This window comes from Neopelma chrysocephalum, unplaced genomic scaffold (genome assembly GCF_003984885.1).
Source record: "Neopelma chrysocephalum unplaced genomic scaffold, ASM398488v2 Primary Assembly neopelma1_97517, whole genome shotgun sequence".
Classification (NCBI taxonomy): Eukaryota; Metazoa; Chordata; class Aves; order Passeriformes; family Pipridae; genus Neopelma; species Neopelma chrysocephalum.
In genome coordinates this window covers 56,845-78,146 of record NW_020926159.1, presented here as the reverse complement: position 1 = coordinate 78,146, position 21,302 = coordinate 56,845, and the positions used below count along the sequence as shown (strand labels likewise).

Below are 21,302 nucleotides of genomic sequence, written 5' to 3'. Positions count from 1 at the left end.
GCAAGAGGATTTCTCTCTGCGGTGGAAGTGTGGGCACATTTCATTTTAGCATTTCAATCTTGACAGTAAAAAAAATAAAAGGAGAGATGAAAGAAGTAATTTAAGCTGCTACTTTGGAAGAACTTTTAGCAATTCCTTACCTGAGTAAAGGGAAATCAAGAGTTTTCTTACAGTTGTACATGCCAACCCTGTATAGTTATACAGTCCTCCCACTGCTCAGCATAGTGTGGCTTACACAGGTAATGTGAAGAGCAACCAGAATATCAGCCTCTCGTCATCCATAACTTTTATTTTCTATCCTCCAAAAGCTCATTGCTCTGACCTCATTTGGCTTGTTGCCACTAATCATAGAACCATGGAATGGTTTAGGTTGGAAGGGACCATAGAGATCACCTCGTTCCAACCCCCTGCCACAGGCATAGACACCTTCCACTATCCCAGGTTGCTGCAAACCATGTCCAACCTGGCCTGGAACACTTCCAGGGGTGGGACAGCCACAGCTTCTCTGGGCAACCTGTGCCAGGGCCTCACCACCCTCACAGGGAAAAATTTAATTCTAATATCTAATCTAAACCTACTTTGATCCAAGTAATTCTCTTGAATTTGGTTTCAAACCAGGATGCTTTTATTGCTTTGGAGATGGAGAACAGATTCCTGTATGAATTTCTAGGATCTGGAGACATGAGGGAAAAAGTGATCGGAAACACTGGAGTGAAAATGCAAGGAAACACCTTTATATTTTGGGTACTTCTACCCCTAGTTTGGAATCACAAGGGAGCAGCGACTCCGCTGTGACTTCATGGAGTCCCATAACAGGTCCTCAGGCACTTCCTGCCCAAACACAGCACTGCGTAAACAGCCTAAACCTTCCCAAACAGCCTAAAATCCATCACTGCTTCCTAAAGTTTCTGTGGTAGAGAAAACTGACATTCCTTAATTCTCAAAGGAGCAATAGCAAAGACTAAAATATTGTTATTGCAATTCCTCTGTGATCCATGTTAGAAAACTCTCTATGCTGCTTCAAAACCTCTTCCACTGAATTATATTGGCCCTTTACCAATAAGGTAATAATGAACATCTGTGCTAACTGTGGCCACACAGCTCCTTGGCTGGGAGGCTCGTGAGCTGCAGCTACAAATAAAACTCTACTCTGGCAGAGCTGCTTGAATTATCTTTTGCAAAGAAATTATCTGATGAAACAAGTAGGTTATCTGATCAAGACTTTGGAAAACAAATAATTTGCATTGTATGCTCTTTGTGAATATCTACCATGAATAAGGCTTGGAGGAGCTACGGTCAACTGAGGTTTTGTCCATCTGTCCTCATGCTGAAATTGTATAGTTTGCTTAAAGCCTGCTGCCCTCCTGCTGGATGTGTGACATTTGGCTACAGAAAAATTAAAATAATCACAAGTGTCAGGGACTTGGTTCTCTGATGAGGTGAGTGTTACCATCACTAGGGATCCTGTGACATGACCTGCAGTGGATGGGAGCACGAGACACAGACTCTCAGTGGATTTGGGGCTGGGAGTGGTGTCCTTTCACAGAATCACAGAATGGGTTGGGTTGGAAGGGACCTTAAACTCCCCCCCTTGTTTTAACCCCCGTGCCATGAGCAGGAACACCTTCCACTATCCCAGGTTGCTCCAAGCTCCATCCAACCTTGCCTTGAACACTTTCAGGGATGGGGCAGCCACAGCTTCTCTGAGCAACCTGTGCCAGGGCCTCACCACCTCCACAGCAAAGAATTTCTTCCTAACATCTAAACCTGCCCTCTTTCAGTTTAAAACCACTCCCCCTTGTCCCATCACTATCTGCCCTGGCTTTTTTATAAGCCCCCTGCAAGTATTGAAAGGTCACAATCATTCAGAACTGCACATTGGTTGAAATATAGGCAGGACCACAATTCCTGCTTCTCTAGCCCCAGTCAGGTTCAGCACAGCCGGTTCATCCTGAATCAATAGCTGTTAAAAGGAGCAGGGATGGCCCACTCTGCTGGTACACACCTGTGTGCTCTGCCCTTGTATCCATGGCATCAACACACAAGGACTGGGCCTGGTTAAGAGCCATCATTCAGGTTAAAATGGGACGTGGGTCTTCTGTCACCCACCCATTGTCCTCACCCCACCTTCATGAGGCCACAGGTCTCAGAAGAGGAAATCTTCAGCAGTGGTTATTCTCTGAAATCTCTGCCTGGGACAGGCCTGGAAACTGCTCTGCACAGTGGTCAGAATTTGCATATGATTGGAAAAATTATGAATTTCCATTACTTATTAAAAAAAAAAAGTCAAACCTCAGAGCGGTGAAAGGGATTGAAAATTAGGGTCCTACTGTGCTTTTACAACTCTCATCAAAACCACTCTGAATCACTTAATCTGTAATACTTTTGAATTCTGACACCTTCTTGCACACAAAATATTGGGGCCAGGAGTGATTGCTCTGCAAGGAAAAGAAATTTTGGAACTTGGCTTCTTAAAATGAGATGATTCTGGAAACATTTGAGGTCAGGTTGGACAGGGCTCTGAGCAAGCTGATCTAGTGGAAGATGTTCCTGCTTATTGCAAGGGGGTCGGACTAGATGACATTTAAAGATCCTTTCAAACTCAAAATACTCTATGATTCTATGGTTTTGTGATTCTGTGATGAATAACCAAGATTTTCAGATTTTACCTGGCAAACGACTACAGTAGAAATTACTTTATGTCTGAAGTGTGTCTTATCAAACCTGCCTGGCAGTCCTGAGCTTAATCCCTGGGACATAGGTCCAGTGAGTGCTTTGGTGAGAGGACTAGTTTTCTGAATTTAATTTGGTTTGAAAGCAGTGATGTTGGAGAACAAGGTGGCAATTGAGCAGCTCCCAGCTAAGAGCTGGATTTGCAGCACGTAGCTCTGACCTCTCAATGCTCCACTAGTGTCCCTTCCCTAAAACGTCACTTTGAGGTTCAATTCATCTCTGTTGGCTTTCCAGCTACTGAGTATCTACTAGATATTAGTCACGAAACAGACTGTCAACCACTGGCAGCAACCACAGCTGATGTGTGACTGTGATATCCTTTTAGCTGTGTTTGGCAAATTTAGGCAGCAGTAGGAGATGGTAATTTCTACTGCAGCAGGTGGGGAGGAAAAGCAGAGGTGGTTAAAAGAGGAAAAATGTTATTTTACTTCTTCTGTCATCTCTGCATAAAGATCGAGGGGTAGGAGATTGTTGTAGGGATTTCATACATTCACAGAATGGTTGGGTTTGGAAGATCAGCTCGTTCCAACCCCCAGGGACACCTTCCACTATCCGAGGTTGCTCCAAGCCACATCCAACAGGGCCTTGAACACTTCCAGGGATGGGGCAGCCACAGCTTCTCTGAGCAACCAGTGCTGGGGCCTCACCACTCTCACAGGGAAGGATTTCATCCCAATATCCCATTTAACCCTGCCCTCTGGCAGTGGGAAGTCATTCCCCCTTGTCCTCTCATTCCATCCTTTTTCTACAGTCCCTCTCCAGCTCTCTTGAAGCCCCTTTAGGCTCTGGAAGGGGCTCTAAGGTCTCCCTGGAGCCTTCTTTTCTCCAGGATGAACATTTCCAGCTCTCCCAGTCTGTCTCCAGAGCAGAGGGGCTCCAGCCCTTGGAGAATCCTTGTGTCTCCTCTGAATGTCAGAGAATCACAGAACAGTTTGGATTGGAAGGGACCTTAAAGGTCATCTTGTTCCAACCCTCCTGCCATGGGCAGGGACACCTCCCACTAGAATTTAACCAGTTTGAAAGGAACATCTGGATGTCTCTGATCCAACCATGCACTCAGAGAAGGATTTAAATAAACCAAACTAGAATTAAACTTTGGTGTTTAATCAGGTGCTCAGAACCTTGGCCCATCAAGTCCTGTTTCAAGTTTTTCTCAGATCACCACTGGTCTGAGGCCCAGTCTGGTCACTGATCTCACAAAAATTACTTCCACAATGCAGAGTGAGTCATGCAATGATTGCATATAGGAGGAAGACTGTTGCTGTATTTATAGGGATCTGTAAGAATATGTACTCAAAAGGAAGAAAATTAATTCTCTTCAACAGGAAAATATAAGTATCTTCCTACTTGTAAATAAAAACCCTCTTATTTTCCAGAAATATCATAAACTTAATTGATAGAGATTGAAAAAAAAATGTTTGAAGTATTTGGAGATATCTGCCAGTTCTCTTTTAATTTATAGCAGGCTCAGTCAGGACACTTGGATGGTTGCATCCAGAGGGTAGTGACCAATAGCTCAAAACCCAAAACTCAAAACCCAAACCATTCTCTGCTTCTAGGACACTATTTGAGGGGGAAAAGTGCCATCAATGCCAACACACTCAGATTTGGGAGCCTGACAAATCTCAGCTGGGCAGGATACTTAAATAGCAACTTAATCTCAAGAAAGCTTTCACCAGAGGCAAGAGAAGAGAAGAGTTTCATTTCAAAAGGCTATAGATAATCTTTAATTTTTTTTCTTTCAGTAAGCTTTTGTTGGTGTCCCAGTTTCCAGATCTCTAGCTAAGAGAGAGTTACATATCAGAATAAAACAAATCCCACTGAGTAAATTCTATTCTCACGGGGAAAATCATATTAATTTTTTTTTTCACTTCAGATCATTAAAAATTACGAAATAATCATTTTGGAATTTGGAAAAATCTTAGTACCAGAAATACGAGAGCTTCATTTGCATAACTGAGACCTGCTGGAAACATTTCAAAATTTTATCCTCAGACCCTCACATCTTGCCTATGACAATTGCAAACAAATACATTTGCGGTTCAAAATAAGTCATGGAAAGGTTTTTTTCACCATTGCAGTGTCGTGGTACGTCAGCCGTGTTCGAACGCTTAACTATTCACCTTTCAAGCACAGAGGTAACCCAAACCACTGACACATTTAGGGCAGGCAAGCCTGGATTTAGGGTCAGGCTGGTTGAACGTGACCTTCCGCTGCCTTGTAAGCTTTCGAAAATATTTTTGCTTCTAAAATTGAAAATTTAACTGACCCACTTTGAATGGATATTTCAGTAAATGGCATTAGAGAAAACCCCTTCTGAGGGAACCATTTCCTTTAACCTGTAGGTCTCTAAGTGGAAGAGGGAAACTGAACTTACACATTTAAGTTCTGAAGCATCAGCATCTTTTAAACGAGCGGATGTAGGTCATGGAGATCCCAGACACCGCAAACTAAATTCTACCCTTATTTACAACCTCCTCTGGATGGCACAAGGAGAGTAAAATTTGCACTTACACATAAACATTAAGCGACTGTAAAAAAACACACCTTATTTGCATCATTTTCATCTAAAAATATCACCAAAATTAAAGCTGAGGAAATGTCTGATCAGCAGACCAAGGCTGTTACACCGAGTGTTTCTTTACAATGCACATCCAAGCTACTTGAAACCCACTGTCAGAGCAGTGATTTCCTAAGAAAGAAATGTTAGAGAACGACACACTCAACATTGTAGAATCATAGAATCATAGAATAGTTTGCGTTGGAATGGACCTTAAAGCTCCCATCTCATTCCAGTCCCCTGCCACAAGCACAGACACCTTCCACTATGCCAGGTTGCTCCAAGTCCTGTCCTTGAACAGTTCCAGGGATGGGGCAGCCACAGCTTCTCTAGGTAACCTGTGCCGGGGCCTCACCACTCTCACATCAAAGATTTTTTTTCCTAATATCCAATCTAAACCTACACTCTTTCAGATTGAAGCCATTCCACCTTGTCCTGTCACTCCAGGCCTTGTAAATAGTCTCTCTCCATTTTTCTTGTATTCTCCCTGCAGGTACTGGAAGGTTCAACCCCCTGCCCTTTCTAAAATATACATCTCCTTTGTCAAGAATCTCACTGAAATTCAGCTTAGGAGTATCATCAACATCCTTGTGTGTGTCCATCACCCACCTACTCTCCAGGAATTTCATTGGAGAAGATGGCAGTACCTGGTTTATTACATCTCATAATTCACTACAATCATCACCATTACCTGGGAAGCTGCAGCCTGGGAGATTGGAGCCTCCCTTCTCTTGAGGCATCAAGTTTCCAGTTCCTGGACTGGTACAAATCACAGAATCATTAAGGTTGGGAAAGCCCTCTGGGATCATCAAGTCCAACCATTAACCCACCGTTAAGCCCACCACTAAGCCATGTCCCCAAGTCCCACATCCACACGTAATTGCTTTATCCAAATTTTTCACGTCCCTGCTGTGCTGCTGACTGACAAAACCACAGAGCTCTGAGCTCTCAACAAAGGATACTGAAAGACTCCACAAAAGCACCCTGTCCCAGAGCATCCTATAAATCCCAGTGACCTAAATACTGACTGGAGAGCTATTGATATAAATCCCTGAAAGCAGACGAGGGGAATGAATGCAAACATCCCTTCTTGCAGGCAAGGTCTCTTTCAGGGTCAAGCCTGCAGCTTTTAATGAGCCTTTGGGGCTCAGCAAGACATCTGCCTAAGAAAAACAGAACAACACAAAACAAAACCCAAAGGCAATTACTATCAGACAGAGCAACAGCAATGACTCAAAGTAGCAAAACAGCACAGACTTGGAGCAGTCCAACCTCTTCTGGTCTGCAATCCCCTTACAATATCTTCATTAAAATCTAGGAAAATAACCCTGGGTGAGAGAAAGGGATCCTGAGTGACACCATGTCAAATGGAGTTGGTCCATCTGAGCATGTGGGTGTAAATCCTAGAATCAGAGAATGGTTTGGGTTGGAAGAGACTTTAAACATCATCTTGTTCCAACCCCTGCCTTGGGCAGGGACCCCTTCCACTATTCCAGGTTGCTCCAAGCCCCATCCAACCTGGCCTTGGACACTTCCAGAGATGGGGCAGCCGCAGCTTCTCTGGACAACCTGTGCCAGGGCCTCAACAACCTCACAGGGAAGAATTTCTTCCTAATATCTAATCTAAAACTCTCCTAAATATTGCATGTTAAAATACTAACCTGGCAGGGTACCCCACAACTGCAATATATGGCTTGGAAAGGATGGAGAGACAGTAGGGTGGGACTGAGCTACATGGGATCACTGATCACTGTCACCCAGCACACAGGGCTGGGATATAGGAGTCATAATACCTTGGAGCTGCACTATCCAAGGTATTTAAGCTCCCAATATTTTTGAATGCAGCATTCCATCACCCATATATCATGGAGGAGGAGCACCTGCAGTTCTCTCCAGTTTTCCTGCCTACAAGAGGAGTCATTCTGCATCTCACAGCCTTTGCAAGGTTTCTCTTGAACCCCTCACTCCTCTTCCTAAATTAGGAACTGAAGGTTTAACTGCTTCCATCACACTTCCCAGACCACTTTCCTTAGGGTCAAAGCCTTGCCTCGTAGCACAAGAGAAGTAAAATGAAAGTAAAATTAAAAGGTGGAAAGCTCAAAACGAAGTTCACTTTTTTTTTTCTCTGTATGGAGAATGACCGAATTTTGGAACTCACTATCACAAAGCATTCTGATCAAAACTGAGATATCACACCTGAGGTGTAACCATGAATATAAATAGCCCAGTTCAGAGTAGGAGTTTTGAGAAAAAAATAGGAGCTCGAGAAGGAACATAGCTCTTCAGATATCACGACAAATTACAGCCCATGGTAAGAATTTGAGAGAACTGAATGGTGGTCTGCTGTCCAACTTCTGCCCAATTTGGGATGAAAACACATCAGACTGACTTAGGAGTAAACAGATCCAACCTGTGCCAGTGACATTTGGTTTTGGTACCTACAGCATCCCAATTTAAAATTGAGTACTTTGCACCTGTGAATTTGCACTGAATACCAATTTTTTTGGTGGTTTTCTAATGTCATCATTTAGTTTTGTTGCCACTTGAGTGACATGGCTGAAGGAGTGACGTCATCTACAGATCTTAGAAAGGGTGAGCCCATATCCTGTCTTCCACCTGAGTTAATGGAATCTATATGCACACACTTTTTCATACAAGCTATGGTCAGAAACCACAGTTAAGGTTGGGGAAAAACACCTACTCCAAGTTATCTAGGACAGCCCAGAAACCCTTATAAAAGGTCCAGCAGCAAATGTGCCCAGACACCTTCAGCTCAGCAGAGCCCAGCACAAGCATCAGACGCAGGAAGAGGAGAAAGGAAGATGTCTCCGACCCTTTGTGCTTCGCTGGTAAGAACTTGCTTGCTGGGTTTTTTACCCCCAGTTTGACAGAGACGTGTTTAAATCTTAATAGATGGAATGGGGATCTGCACCCACCTTTAAAATGCTTGTTTAAACCATTCATAATTGAAAATAACTAAAATTTTCGTTGGGGTAGCAATGAGACTGTACGAGTATATTGTGACGTGGGATACTACAGCATTCTGAGCCAAGAAATACACTGAAACCTCAACCTTAGAATGTCTTTTTCTTGTTATACCCTTTCTGAAATCTCCTGTCTTATATTATTTTCTATAATCTTTCTGGTTTTATCACCAATTTACGACTGGGTGTGTATCACACCTGTCAGCACTGTATGAATCAGTTAATGAAAGCAGAAGTGGGTGTGTCATACGACAAATTTTTCCATAATTACTCTAACCTGCAGTATAGGCTTTGATTACCATTTAGGCTGACCATTTAGGCTGACTGTGGATGAGTTTCAAAGCTGTACCTGCCTTGTGTCTTAAATGCATCACTTTTCTTCAGCTCAGATCACTGCTCCTCGTGCTGCTGGCCCTGCTGTCAGCCAGCACTTCTCCCCTTGGGAAGGCAATCAAGCCTGGACTCAAGCCAGAGAGCCTCTTCAAGCAAGCTTATACTGGATGTCCGACCCAAAAAGACTCAAAATTCCCCCAAACTGTGAGAGTCGACATAAGCATCAGCAACACAAACCAGGACACCAAAGCAAGCCTTAATGTGAGCAACCGCTCTCTGTCTCCATGGGATTACAGGTATGATCCCTATCCCCAAGGCCTGGAAGGGTGTCCTGGTCATGAGTAATGGCAAGGCCACTCCCACATCTTCATGTTCAGTGCTTCATTGCTGAGAGGTTTTGGAAATAGGAGGGTACCCACAATCCACATGATCCTCTTTGAAAGAGAACCAGTACAGAAACTAGCACAGAGCAAAAAACCGGCCTAGGCAATATACAGAAGTCAAAGCAAATTACTTCTATAATTTAATTAATTTATTTGTATATTGGGGCAAGCTTCATCTTCAAAAGCATTCTTTACCTAAGACATCATAAAAAATACCTCAGAGGACTAATAGTGCACCAAATTCAACGGTGGTTTAATAAAATCAGCATTAATGTTTCATGTTTTGAGAGGGGAGCTGAAGGGGTTTAGGTCCGTTAGTCAGAGAGAGCTGAAAGCTCAAATCATTTATGACCAGTCTTTCAAAGTAAGTGCTTGCTTAAAGCAAAATCAGTTGCATGCAGCCTGGTATGCTTGTCTTACACTTAAAAACCTGAATATTTAGAACCATAGGATCACTAAGGTTGGAAAAGACCTCTAAGATCATCAAGTTCTTTACTTACACTCTATTTCTTAGAAACCTACAGTAGTGGGGGATCTCCTGTCCCTTCGTAGGCAATATACCCCAGGAGGAACAGGTTCGGGAGCCCATAGTTACTCAGATTTCTTGCCTTTGGAGCAGCATTTCCATTTCTAATACTTCCCTTCCTGTCCCATCCCAGGATCGATGAGGACCACAACCGCTTCCCCCGGGCGATCGCGGACGCCGACTGCCGCTACCTGAGGTGCCTGAATTCCGATGGGGAGCTGGACCATGGCCTCAACTCCGTCCCCATTGAGCAGGAGATCCTCGTCCTCCGGAGGGAGCAGAAGGGCTGCCAGCAATCCTTCAGGCTGGAGAAGAAACTCATCACTGTGGGCTGTACCTGCGTCACGCCCTTGATGAAACACCAGGCTTGAAGGGAGCTGGCACTCAAGAGAGCCATGGGAAACCTCCTCGCATTGAGATGAAGGGGCCTGATTCAGTCTCCACAAAACTAAATCAAGCTACAACGATTAGCTAGAATACATCAGAATACATTAAAAATCATAAGAGTTTCACTTAAAAAGAAAACCTATTATGTTTTCTCCAAAATTCTTGAAGTTTATGAATTCAGAATCCGGACACCTCCATATGGCGTGCTGAAAAACAGTGGGATCTCTTTACCCATCTGTAGTTTACACTTTGATTTGTCTATTTATGTAAATCTATTTATGCTGGTGGGAAAAATAGTAATAATGTATTATCCTAATGTATTATTTAAAAGTATTAAGATAATGTAAATTTATCTTTGTGTAATAAAAAAGCAGTGGAAAACTTTTTGTTATTCTGCTTTCTTTCTAAAGAAGTCTTTTTGTTAAGGGAAAAATCTCTCAATTATGACCATAAAATAGATTTCCATGATACTAAAACCTAAAATTCTCTTAATAACATCTAGCTCTGTTGTAGTAGAATGTAAAGCCTACAGACAAAAGTCAGGAAAAACACCATTTTACCAACAGAGAAACTTAAATACCCAGAAGAAAATGAATTATCAAGTGACACCAAGAGATTCACATTAAGGACAGACAAGTGAAAAAAAGCTCACTAGTGGGTAGCTACCCAGTTATCCACTTAATTATCCAACTGGAAAAGGATTTGTAAAAATGGGTTCAACACAACACTTCAAACGCTTCTTTAGGGGGAAAGAACCTCCCTCCCTTAAAACAGCAAGAGTGTTTGCACTGCTGAGTTTTAACTTTACTCCAACATTATCTGGGAATCTCAGTCCCATCCATTTCCACCCGTTTTCTGTGGAGCAGAGTCACTACCTGGGCACACGAGGGAAAGTGCACAAGTGAGTCAGGTGGGTCACTGAAGCAATTAACCACGCCTTGCTAATTGCAATCGTGATTTTCTCCACGCTCGTGTCCTTCTGACACGTTTGCTGCCAGCAGACAGTGCTTCAAGTGTGGAGCACCCTGACACAGCACTTCTGCTGTGGTTGTGGTGGGGATGCGTGGGTGGGTGTCTGGAGTGGCAAGTGGGTTTATTTAAAGCACAGCTGGGTTAAAAGTGCTCAGCTGAAGATGTTCCACATTTCAGAGGGCAGGTTGCCATGCCAAGATGCGGATGTTTTGTTTGCTGCCATCTCAGGGAGGTGTGACCCTGCCCAGGCACTGGCAAAATGCCACTGGCAGCTGCAACAGCAAATACAAAACTTGCAGAGATGCAGAGCTCAGGGGTGCAAGTCCCTAATGAGAGGTAAGGTCCTCTCAGGTGACAGCATCTTCTTCAGATCCAGCTAACTGGAGATGGGATCATCCCAATTTTGCTGCTGGGGGTTATTCCCCCTCGGTGTTCCACTGAGGCTAAACCTTCTCTAATCTACTCCAGGCACCATCAGGTTGGTCATCCTATAACCTAAACCCACAGCGCAGCCACAGGTTCCACACTATCCCCTATAAACACCTGGCAAAGGAAACATTCGTTAACTCTGCATGATCACAGTGTCTGCAATCACAGTAATGAACTTCTGTCCACGCCTTTAGTTGCCTTCTAACAATCTTTCCCACACATAGGAATCTAGGAGTACATGTGATCCTAACTTATCTTGTTTCCGACCTTATCTCCAGCTGTTCTTCCTTAAGGTCTCCTGAAGATCCTGCAGTTCACTCCAGCTGATAGTCCTACGAATATCAAGCATGGGAACAAACTTCAAAAAAAAACCCAAACCAAAATACCATTGAGGAGCACTCAGCCTTTGAGGTTTTCAAGGATTTATGTAACTATCAGTCCAGGAAGACTGAAGTCAAGCTGACTGCCTTGTCCATTAGATAATCTCTCCATGTCCTACCACTCCTAGAAGGAGTTTTGGCAAATTGTCTGCAATTAGCCCAAGTAATTTTAAAAGTTAAAATCACAGAAAGTCCAACCTTTCCTTACCTGGGAGTGATGTGCCATGGGCTGGAGTTGGCACATGAGTAATGGAGACTGGTTGGAAATGCTGAGAGAGCTACTGGGTGGAAAAAGGCAGAACCAACTCGGAAAGAGATGATGTAGTTGGAGCATCAAAACACCAACAGCTTTCTGCTGACGGGCTGCAAAGATCATCATCGTGGGATAGCTTGGGTAGGAAGAAACCTCAAAGATCATCTGGTTCCAACCCCCCTGCCCTGGGCAGGGACACCTTCTACTAGACCAGGTTGCTCCAAGCCCTGTCCAGCCTGGCCTGATTAAAGATACTCCAATCCCTCTTCAGAATCATCATTCTCCCTTGGAGCATTTACAAACTCACTAAATCTGTGCCTGAGGACACAACCCCTTCTTATTTACTTGGCCTTGTGCTAAGTTCATGGTGACCTCTGCAAGCTGCTTGAGTGTTGTACATGCTCCTGCAGAAGTGTTTAATTGGTGATCAATTGGGCTGATTCATTGGGCCTGAGGACTGTTTCTTTCCTACTGCAAGGTCTCCCATAACTCCTGGCATCATGAGCCGAGAGATTTTCCCTCACATTGAAGCATTCAGATGGAAAGATGTAGAATAATCCCTAACCAATGCACCCTGCCACGGGTCAACTAATCAGTGTCCCTATTTTTCTGGGCAAACATTCATGATTACAGTCAATAGCGATCACAAGAGGAGACTGAGGAGAGTAGGGCTCCTCTCCCACCCTTGCACAGCTCTTATCAGTTTGAGGTTCAACAGGTAAAGTTTGTTCCTTCTTGTTTTCAAGAGATGCAGTGCAAATTTCTGCTAATTTGATGCCCTTAAACGATATCATCATTGGAGGGAGGGGGGGGAAATTGCTGCAAAAGCCTCTTCAACATAAAAGTTTCCACTGCTCCCCATTTCAGTTTTGTGTCAGTCTGCAAAATCTGAGCAGCAGTGCCTTGGCAAACAGATTGCTTGGCACCCTGTGAGCAAAACCCAGCAGAAAGGGCAGTTTGAGATTGGATTTGTGCAGCAAGTGATCAGATAACCAGGCTCATCAAAGCAATCTGGATAGAAACCAGATGCTTGTAAAAGGTGATACAGATTCAACTGTATCAAGGAGGCCAAGAAACACAGGTTTCAGAAGTCTGAAATAAAAAGCCAGACCAAAAAATTCTAGGGGCAAGTTAGAGAGAAGATAAACCGTCTCTATCCATTTACCAGAACTTTGATCATGATACAGATATATTGTGCTTACTAAGAATGCAGATAAAACAAAAACATGATGGCTTGTACAGGTTTTACTCACTCATAGAAAGCTGTGCCCAGAAAAGAATATTTTGTCAGTCCATGACCCCCAAAGAGCATCAAGCATATTTTTAATATTTTGTTGAAGTTACAAGAAAAGGTGGAAAAGCTGAGCCACTTTTCCAAAGGAATAATAAATAAATAGAAAGTCACATAGAAAGCAGGAAGGGATTTTTCTGAGGACCTGAGGATTTGAACCTGCTACCACTATCTAGCCCTGGAAGAAGGGAGAATAATTAGAAAAGATGGAAAATGTTTTTAGTCATAGAGTATCTTGAGCTGGAAGGGATCCACAAGGAGCATCGAAGTCCAACTTCTGGAACTCCTCTTTGTGAGCATCAAAAACCAGAAGGTATGGTCTGTTTCTGGTGCTGAATCTGACTGGCATTTTCTCAGCTCCTGAAAACCAGAACCAGCACAGTCCTGCCCCCACCAACGGCTCTGACTCTGCCAAGTAGTGCCAGACAATCACAAACATTTTAAGCAAGTTTGGGTTTTCTTCGTCACTGTCATGTAACAGTGGTGCAGAAAATGCAGGCTCAGCCCACTCATCTGGATTCTTCTAAAGCACAAAGTTAAAAATAATATCAAAGAAGTAAGAGGAAGAAGGGGGTGGAGACAAAAAGAGATTGTGGAATTACAGAATGGTTTGGATAGGAAGGAACCTTAAAGATCACTTATTCCGATCCCCTGCCATGGGCAGGGACACCTCCCACTATCCCAGATTGCTCCAAGCACAATCCAGCCTGGCCTTGGACACTTCCAGGGATGGGGCAGCCACAGCTTCTCTGGGCAACCTGTGCCGGGGCCTCACCACTCTCACAGAGAAGATCAAGACAAGTCTCATGTTTTGCCCCCTGATGGTGACATGGGAGCAGGTTTCTGATCTGGTATCTTGGGCCATCTCCAAAACTTGCAGCTGATACAGAAATTCACCCCATCATTTATACCCATCATGTTGGCACCAACCAATAGGTCCCCACAAGACTGACCAGAAAATTGCTCATACCCTTAAAGTTTCTCCTGTAGGGTCTAACTCTGAACAAACTATGTCAACTGCTGAGTTTTCCAGCTATTAATCTTTTTTTCTGGTTCACCAAACACAAACACAAATAATTCTTGGGTTGTTTCAACCTCTAGGGTTGCAACCTTTGCATTCTTTATATATTTAATTTTGTACACTTTAAAAAGCAATATTTTCTGTGTAACAGGATGCCCTGGTCCATGGTCCCTTTGAACACCCCTGTGGTCAGGGGTCCAAAGAAGCCTTACTCACACTTTCAGGTCAATACATTCACAGCTCACAGCACAAGTCAGGGAGGAGGCATCTACCTGAGCAGAGATCACTGCTGTGCCCCCCATGCTAATACATGGGTCTCTGCACTAGCATCCCATGGGAGTTACTACACCAGGATCCCTGCCTGAGCTGCCAGAACAGGCACAGCAAGGGGAGCAATGAGCAAGAGACATGGAAAAGAGGTTAGTGAGAGGCAAGCAGAAGAGGAAAGGGATAGGAAAGGCCACGAGGCTCAGATACCAACCTTTGACTGGAGGTTGCTTAGCCCAGCAGGTTACAAGAAAACACTGTGGCACTGCTATCACACCTCCAGATGTGTCTTCTCCTCCTGGTAAAACAGCCGAGTCCCTGAAGGCTGCTCTGAGCCACACTGAGAGACACAGATGCCCAACAGGACACCCAAGGGCTGGATCTGTTGCTGAAGTGTTATAAAACAAGCAGAGTCTTTAGTAAAGGCTGGTCCTCAGCTGTTAACTGTGCTTGCTCTCGGTGGTGATATGACTGTGCTGTTTACAAGAAGCACAAACTCATTTGCCATGTTCTCAGGTTCACAGAGTCACAGAATGGTTTGGGTTGGAAGGCACCTCAAAGATCATTCTAGTTCCAACCCCCAAATTAATAGATTGCTGGAAATGAAAGCCAGCACCTTAAATATAACCAGGTTCATGTTTACAACCAGCTGCACTCTAAGAATGATGCCATTAGAAGGAAATAGCCGCCGATGCTCGTTCTGTTTAGAAACATTCCCCACATGCCTCCCTGAGAGGTGTGTGGTTTTCAGTTGGTAGTTCTGGCTGCAAAACCTCGTGACCCACAGGTGAGACTTCCTTAATTAGCTACTTGTGTATTTTCTTGATTAGATACTTCATCATTTATCCAGGTAGGATGACTCTTAGGGTAAGGCGATGGATGTTTAGGCGTACCAGCACAGGAGAGTACACCCAGGCAGCTGCCATGAACTTTGACATGCAATGTCAAAGAAATTAGGACTGAGAAGAGAGACAGAGAGTAGTTTTCTCCCTGAAAAACAAGTGAGGACAACCCCACGAGGTGGGTTTATCGAGAGGGAAAGAAATAGGTCAGGAGCAAGAACCAGGTTACGATTTCCTGGTCAGCGGTTACTGTAAGAGCAGAGCTGGTGATACATGAGATCGAGCAGAAAACGCCTCCAGGGGTTTGCTCTGCACCACGTGAAGAGCTTGGTGGTCATAACGAAACAGCTGCTGCCACAAATGAGTACAAATGCCTGTAACTGAATGAGATGGTTACCCATGGACTGTCAAACCAGCTCCCAGCAACCCACAGGGCAGAGAATACACCTGATTTGACAGAAAAGCACCAAAGGAATCATCACAGAATCATAGAATCACAGAATCACAGAATGGTTTGGGTTAGAAGAGACCCTAAATATCATCTAGTTTCAATCCCCCTTGCCATGGGCAGGGACACTTTTCACTAGACCAGCTTGCTCTAAGTCGAGTCCAACCTGTCCTTGAGTCATTTAGACCCAACAACTCACCTGACCTACTCTGGGAGGAAACCCAGGGTCTACCTGCACCAGGTGGATCTAATTTTAAGTGGTTTCTGTGCAGTCAAAATGAAATACGAGAATGCATTCACACAGGTTTGCCCTGATTTAAATGCAGGGGAAAAAGGAAATAGAGGCTTAAAGCCTCCACCAACAGAAATCAAAGTCAGAGGTCTGAGAGTCTGGCTCAGCTCTGGGTGAAAGATGAAGTAATGTCAAAAAAAAAGCAACGTTGCAGCAATTTGATAAAATAATAAATAGTTATAGAATCACAGAATACCCTGAGTTGGAAGGGACACACAAGGATCATCGAGTCCAGCTCCTGAACAGTGAGTCCTTTCAGTCTCTGCTCCTCGTGCAGCTAAGGGAGAGAAAGGGCAATTCTTCCTTTCCTAAGGTAGGAGATCCCAGCTCTGCAGACAGCCCTGCCCTGCAGGTACAATTCTTGTTCCCTTGATGGGGAGGGATCCTCTTCCACCACTCCAATCCCAGCACCCATTATTTAGCTGGCTAAAGATCAGCAAGATGAAGCCATCTCGTATTTCCTTGCATTCCTGCTCAGCCAGCCATCCAGCTGGTGGAGAAGAAGGTGCTTGTCAGGATGACTTCTTGTCTGGAAGACAATAGGACAGGCCTTTCCCAGCTCTCATGAATCAGGTTCCCAAATTCCAGCTGCAGCCTTGCGATGTGATATGTCCCATCTCATTTCCCACCATTCCCAGAGACCATCCCCAAGGTCTGGAGAACCTGGTTCCATTGCCATGTCCCCCAGTGATGCCTATAGAACCTCCCTTTACTCCTTTCAGCCTCTTTTTTTGCATCTTTTCATCTATTTAGGCTGCAAATTCTCTTCTGCCCACTCTTACTCATATCACTATACCGGAAAACGCCTGATCTTTGCTGAAATCTCTTGGTGCTACTGCAGCACAAACCCATTCTCTGTGTCTGCTTTCATTTTGAGCTACCACAAAACAACTTTTTTTTAAATAAAATATGATTTTTTATTCAGCAGATAAGTTATTGAATAAATACAGATTAAAATTATCTTTTTTTTTGTATTCTGAGCACACACAAAGCCATAAATACAGTCATAAATAGAAGACATAAATAGAAATATAAATATTCATTGGTTCTTAACCATTTTAACACTCACTGCAGTGGAGTCAATTCTCTCCCAAAATGCTCTGCAATAAATCAGCCCAAACCAAACAAAACCAAACAAAACCAGAGTGTGATAACAGTTCAGGCCTGTTGGCACAAATATTTGATTGACACAGATAATATCATAGTGAGCAGGGGTGGCCAGAGAAGGGAAAGGGGTAGAGGATGAGTAAGGGAAGGAGAAGGTGCAGGAGGACAAATTTTTTATGGCAGTGCTGGTAGGTATGTATTCATTAGGGCAACTTACAGCCAAGGAGAACTTTTGAAAATATAACTCCTTTGATTCACCAAACTGGTATAAACCACAATGAAAAATAAATTCAAAAAAGCACTGCTTTACCCTCTCACTGCTTGGGATCACAAACAAAGCTTTTTCTCCATCCCTTTCCCTCCCCTCCATCACCAGCTACCGGCGATTCCCACTCTAAAATCCATCAAGCAACAACAGCTGAATCATGAGGTAATTTCAAGAGGTAATTTGCTCAGGTTTGGAAGGGCGATGTCGTGTTGAATTCCTGGGATTCGCGGTGGGCGACTGTGGGATTTCACCAGAGGGGCGTCTATAGGATATATTGCTTCTTCCCAGTGTCGCCTGCCCTAATAACTCCTCCTAGGAGTGGTGGTGGATGACTGGAGTGACGCAGGTGCAGCCCACGGTGATGACCTTCTTCTCCAGGCGGTAGGTGGGCCGGCAGCCCTGCTGCTCCCGCCGCAGGACCAGGATCTCCTGCTTGATGGGCACGGAGTTGAGGCTGCGGTCCTCCTGCCCCAGGGGGCTCACACAGCCAGAGAGGCGGCACTGGGCGTCGGCAATCACCTGGGGGAAGCGGTTGGGATCCTTGTCGAGCCTGGGGATGGGCACACAAAAGGGATTTATGTCTTTGCAAAGCGCGGGTTGGAGAATCTTCTTGTTTATCTCCATGGAAGCACCTTACTGTTCACCTGTGCGTCCTCACTATGAGATCTGGCCAAATAATTTCCCTTTCCTCAACATGTTTTAGAATTATTTCCTAGAAATGGAATCAATTTTGGGAGGGTAATACTGCTGTATCATTCTTTGGGAATTGAATGAAGAGAAGTCAAGTTAAATACAGAACCGATTGCAATTGCACAATTCATTTTTTTAATGGTTTTTAAAATGGTTTTAATTTCAGAATTCAGAAACTTCTTTCAGTTTGGAAAATTTAGAATTACAATGGACTGACATCATTCTTTTCCCAGAGGAATAATTCGTTTCATCATCATTTTGACCCCATGCAGTGTTGTAGGCTAGAGGCAGATTGGCTGGAAAGCTGGAAAAGGACCTGGGGGTGCTGGTTGACAGCAGCTGAACATGAGCCAGGAGTGCTCAAATGGCCAAGAAGGCCAATGGTACCTGGGTTGTATCAGCAATAGTGTGGCAGCAGGGCCAGGGCAGTGCCCATCCCTGTGCTGGCACTGCTGGGGCACCTCCAGTGCTGGAGGCAGCTCTGGGCCCCTCAGACAAGAGAGACATTGAGGAGCTGGAGCGTGTCCAGGGAAGGGAACGGAGCTGGGGAAGGGGCTGGAGCATCAGGAGCAGCTGAAGGAGCTGGTGGGGGCTCAGCCTGGAGAAAAGGAGGCTCAGGGGAGACTTCTAGCTCTCCAACTCTCTGACAGGAGGGTGGAGCCAGGTAAAGGTCGGGCTCTGCTCCCAGGGAACACGTGACAAGAGGAAAACGCCTCAAGTGGTGCCAGGAGAGGTTTAGATTGGATAAAAGGAAAAATTTCTTCCCCAAAAGGGTTGACCAGCCCTGGCACAGCTGCCCAGAGCAGTTGTGGAATCACCATCCCTGAAGGGGTTTAAAAGCTGTGTAGATGTGACACTTGGGGACATGGTTTAGTGGTGGCTCTGGCAGTGCTGGGGGAATGGTTGGACTCAATGATCTTAGAGGTATTTTCCAACCTAAAGGGTTCTGTGATTGACACAGGCTGACAAGATGATTAGAAACCTTTCCAATGAAGTCCCTTTGCACTTCAAACAGTTTCTCTTGGAGAAATCTCACACAACATCAAAAATCAGCATGTGTCAAGAAGTGTTTGCAGTATTTACAGGACTCTGGGCATATGCTGAGAAATAGCCGTCGTTCACCCCAAAAAAATCCTCTGTGTACACAGACTTCACAATTTAGATAACAAGTGAACAGTTACCTGTAATCCCAAGGAGCAAGAGATCGGTTCCTGATATCATGGACCATCCTAAAGGCATGATGTGACTTGCTGATACGAATGCTGACTTCCACTGCTGTGGGGAATTTGAGATCCCTTTGGTTCAGGCAATCTTCACTCAGCCTCACAGAGGCACTGGCCTTTCTGGGTTGAGCGTGAACCACCTTCTTGTGGGGTGAGCTCCTTACAGTGAGTGCTAGAACCAGCACCAAAAACAGTGATCTGAACTGGGAGAGAGGAAAGTTATCTTAGTTCTGTCCAGGCAAGAAAGGGAGAGCAGAAAAAGCCAAGTCTTGACTTGACTGGACCATCAATGGACTATCTTCATACTTATATTTGGGTGAGACGGGCCAGCATGAACAAACAGCACAACACTGCAAATAAAACTCATCAGAACAGGTGCTAAAATCTGATTTAAATTCTGATTCATAGTTGGCTTTGCACCAAGAAGAGCATCCCTCAAACAAGCTGCAAAAGGTCCTCCTCCACAGTCACACAGCACTGTCTTATGATCTACAAAGGGGGGTAAGGACTGAGCTGACCTTGTGCCTTAGAAATCCAGCAAGCCATATGATTTCTCAGGACAGTAAAGACTGGCCACCCTCATCTGCTGGAAATAACCCTTTTCCCAAGGAAATCTGAGATTCTCGGGCCATCTCCAGTAGACAGAGCTTTAGTGACTCATAGAGTCATAGAATATTCTGAGTTGGAAGGGACCCACAAGGATCATCAAATCCAACTCCCAAAAAGAAGACAAAATAAATGAAGAGGTTTTAAGGAAATCACAGGAGCTGATTGTGCTGCAAATGCTACCCAGGTTGAAATTTAAATTCATAGACGTTCACAGTGAAATTTCAGCAATTTTTATAGCATGTTGTCTGAAAAAAGGACTGTCTTTCCCAAGTGCTGATAACTAAGAGACAAATAAATCATAAATAGTCCACCACATCCTTGTCACTCAAGCACCAAACACAGCTGCATCTGACAGAATCAGCATCTCACCAGGACCAAAAGGGTTTCTTGTAGAAATCATAGGACCTACACTCTGCTTTCTCTCTTGCAGAAAATATTTCTTAACCTTTATATTAAATGTAAGTACTTACCATGGCAGTGTAGCTGGAAAAAACCATGGCAACCTCTCTGCTGCTTTGGGCAGATACACAGGGTGACAAGGCACAAGAGTTCTCCTTCTCTGAGGCCCCTTCCACCTGCTTGTGCCTCAAAGACAGTTGTGATCTCCTTTTTATAGCAAAGTTCAGCCACTACCACCCTTTCCATTGCAGCACAGCTGCCTTACCTGACCTGAGTTTAAGAGCTGAATATTTCATTTCCTAGCCCACTTCCTTCCATCTACCCCCCAAAAGGGGAGGGCAGATACTATCACCAGAATCCCAAATTAGCCAATACTATTTCTTCAGGCAGATAAAGAGATAAGGAAAGAAAAAGAACAAAAAAAAATTGTTCAGGCAGCTTTTTTTTTACCCCCTCCCACCCCCTCTTTCTAATAATAATGTTCTTTCACCACAAACACGTGTGTGGATGCACTTCCACGTGCCTCACACAAACCAGACAGCAGAGATGAGCAAACTGCAAAGCCAGGCACCCAGCAAGGCTTTCAAAATGAGGACAGCACGTGGAACTTCACCATTTAACCTCCCTTGGCCCCAGCTGCACAATTCATCCCCACCTGCTCTTGGGGTTCCCTCTGTCTTGTAAGGACAGGGCAGGGGAAGAATAGGAGCCACAGGGAATTCCTTCTGGGAGACCTCAGAGCACCAGGACCTGGGATGTCTCTCCCTTTCACTGCTGAGGTTCCATGTTGATGAGAGCTCTACAAAAAGCTCTGCTCTCTTTGAAAGGCCCTGTAAAGGGCCCTGAGGGCACTGATCGCCCTTAGTGGCCTCAACTACCATCAGCAGGGGCCCCATTTCAGATCA

At 44.5% G+C, this 21,302-nt stretch overlaps 2 protein-coding genes across 9 annotated transcripts; one reads left to right on the top strand and one right to left on the bottom strand.

The window, feature by feature from the left end:
• The first annotated feature begins 8,115 nt into the window (after nt 1-8,115).
• IL17A (interleukin 17A) lies at nt 8,116-9,890 on the top strand. The gene is made up of 3 exons (XM_027672726.1): nt 8,116-8,142; nt 8,662-8,906; nt 9,653-9,890. The coding sequence occupies exons 1-3, from the start codon at nt 8,116-8,118 to the stop codon at nt 9,888-9,890; spliced, it is 510 nt and encodes a 169-aa protein (XP_027528527.1).
• Nucleotides 9,891-17,643: 7,753 nt separating this feature from the next.
• LOC113961954 (interleukin-17F-like) lies at nt 17,644-21,285 on the bottom strand. 8 transcript variants are annotated; one of them, XM_027672701.1, is made up of 5 exons: nt 20,469-20,750; nt 19,554-19,592; nt 19,348-19,441; nt 17,996-18,026; nt 17,644-17,905 (listed from the first exon to the last, which is right to left on the bottom strand). In XM_027672701.1, exons 1-5 carry the CDS (start codon nt 20,641-20,643, stop codon nt 17,789-17,791), a joined length of 456 nt encoding a protein of 151 aa, XP_027528502.1. In that variant the 5' UTR covers nt 20,644-20,750; the 3' UTR covers nt 17,644-17,788. The 8 variants fall into 8 exon arrangements, with proteins under 8 accessions (XP_027528502.1, XP_027528499.1, XP_027528500.1 ...); XM_027672698.1 differs by having other exon boundaries at nt 17,644-18,026; nt 20,469-20,576; nt 20,663-20,732; XM_027672699.1 differs by having other exon boundaries at nt 17,644-18,026; nt 20,469-20,573; nt 20,663-20,721.
• Nucleotides 21,286-21,302: the final 17 nt, after the last annotated feature.

Excerpts from the sequence above, each read along its gene's own strand:
- IL17A (XM_027672726.1), top strand. The coding sequence starts at position 8,116 with ATGTCTCCGACCCTTTGTGCTTCGCTG. Across the intron at positions 8,143-8,661 it reads CGACCCTTTGTGCTTCGCTG|CTCAGATCACTGCTCCTCGT; the intron begins GTAAGAACTTGC and ends ACTTTTCTTCAG. Across the intron at positions 8,907-9,652 it reads CTGTCTCCATGGGATTACAG|GATCGATGAGGACCACAACC; the intron begins GTATGATCCCTA and ends GTCCCATCCCAG.
- LOC113961954 (XM_027672694.1), bottom strand. The coding sequence starts at position 20,643 with ATGGAAAGGGTGGTAGTGGCTGAACTTTGCTATAAAAAGGAGATCACA. Across the intron at positions 19,593-20,468 it reads TTTCCAGCTACACTGCCATG|TTCAGATCACTGTTTTTGGT; the intron begins GTAAGTACTTAC and ends CCTCTCTCCCAG. Across the intron at positions 19,442-19,553 it reads TGCTGGTTCTAGCACTCACT|CAGTGGAAGTCAGCATTCGT; the intron begins GTAAGGAGCTCA and ends AATTCCCCACAG.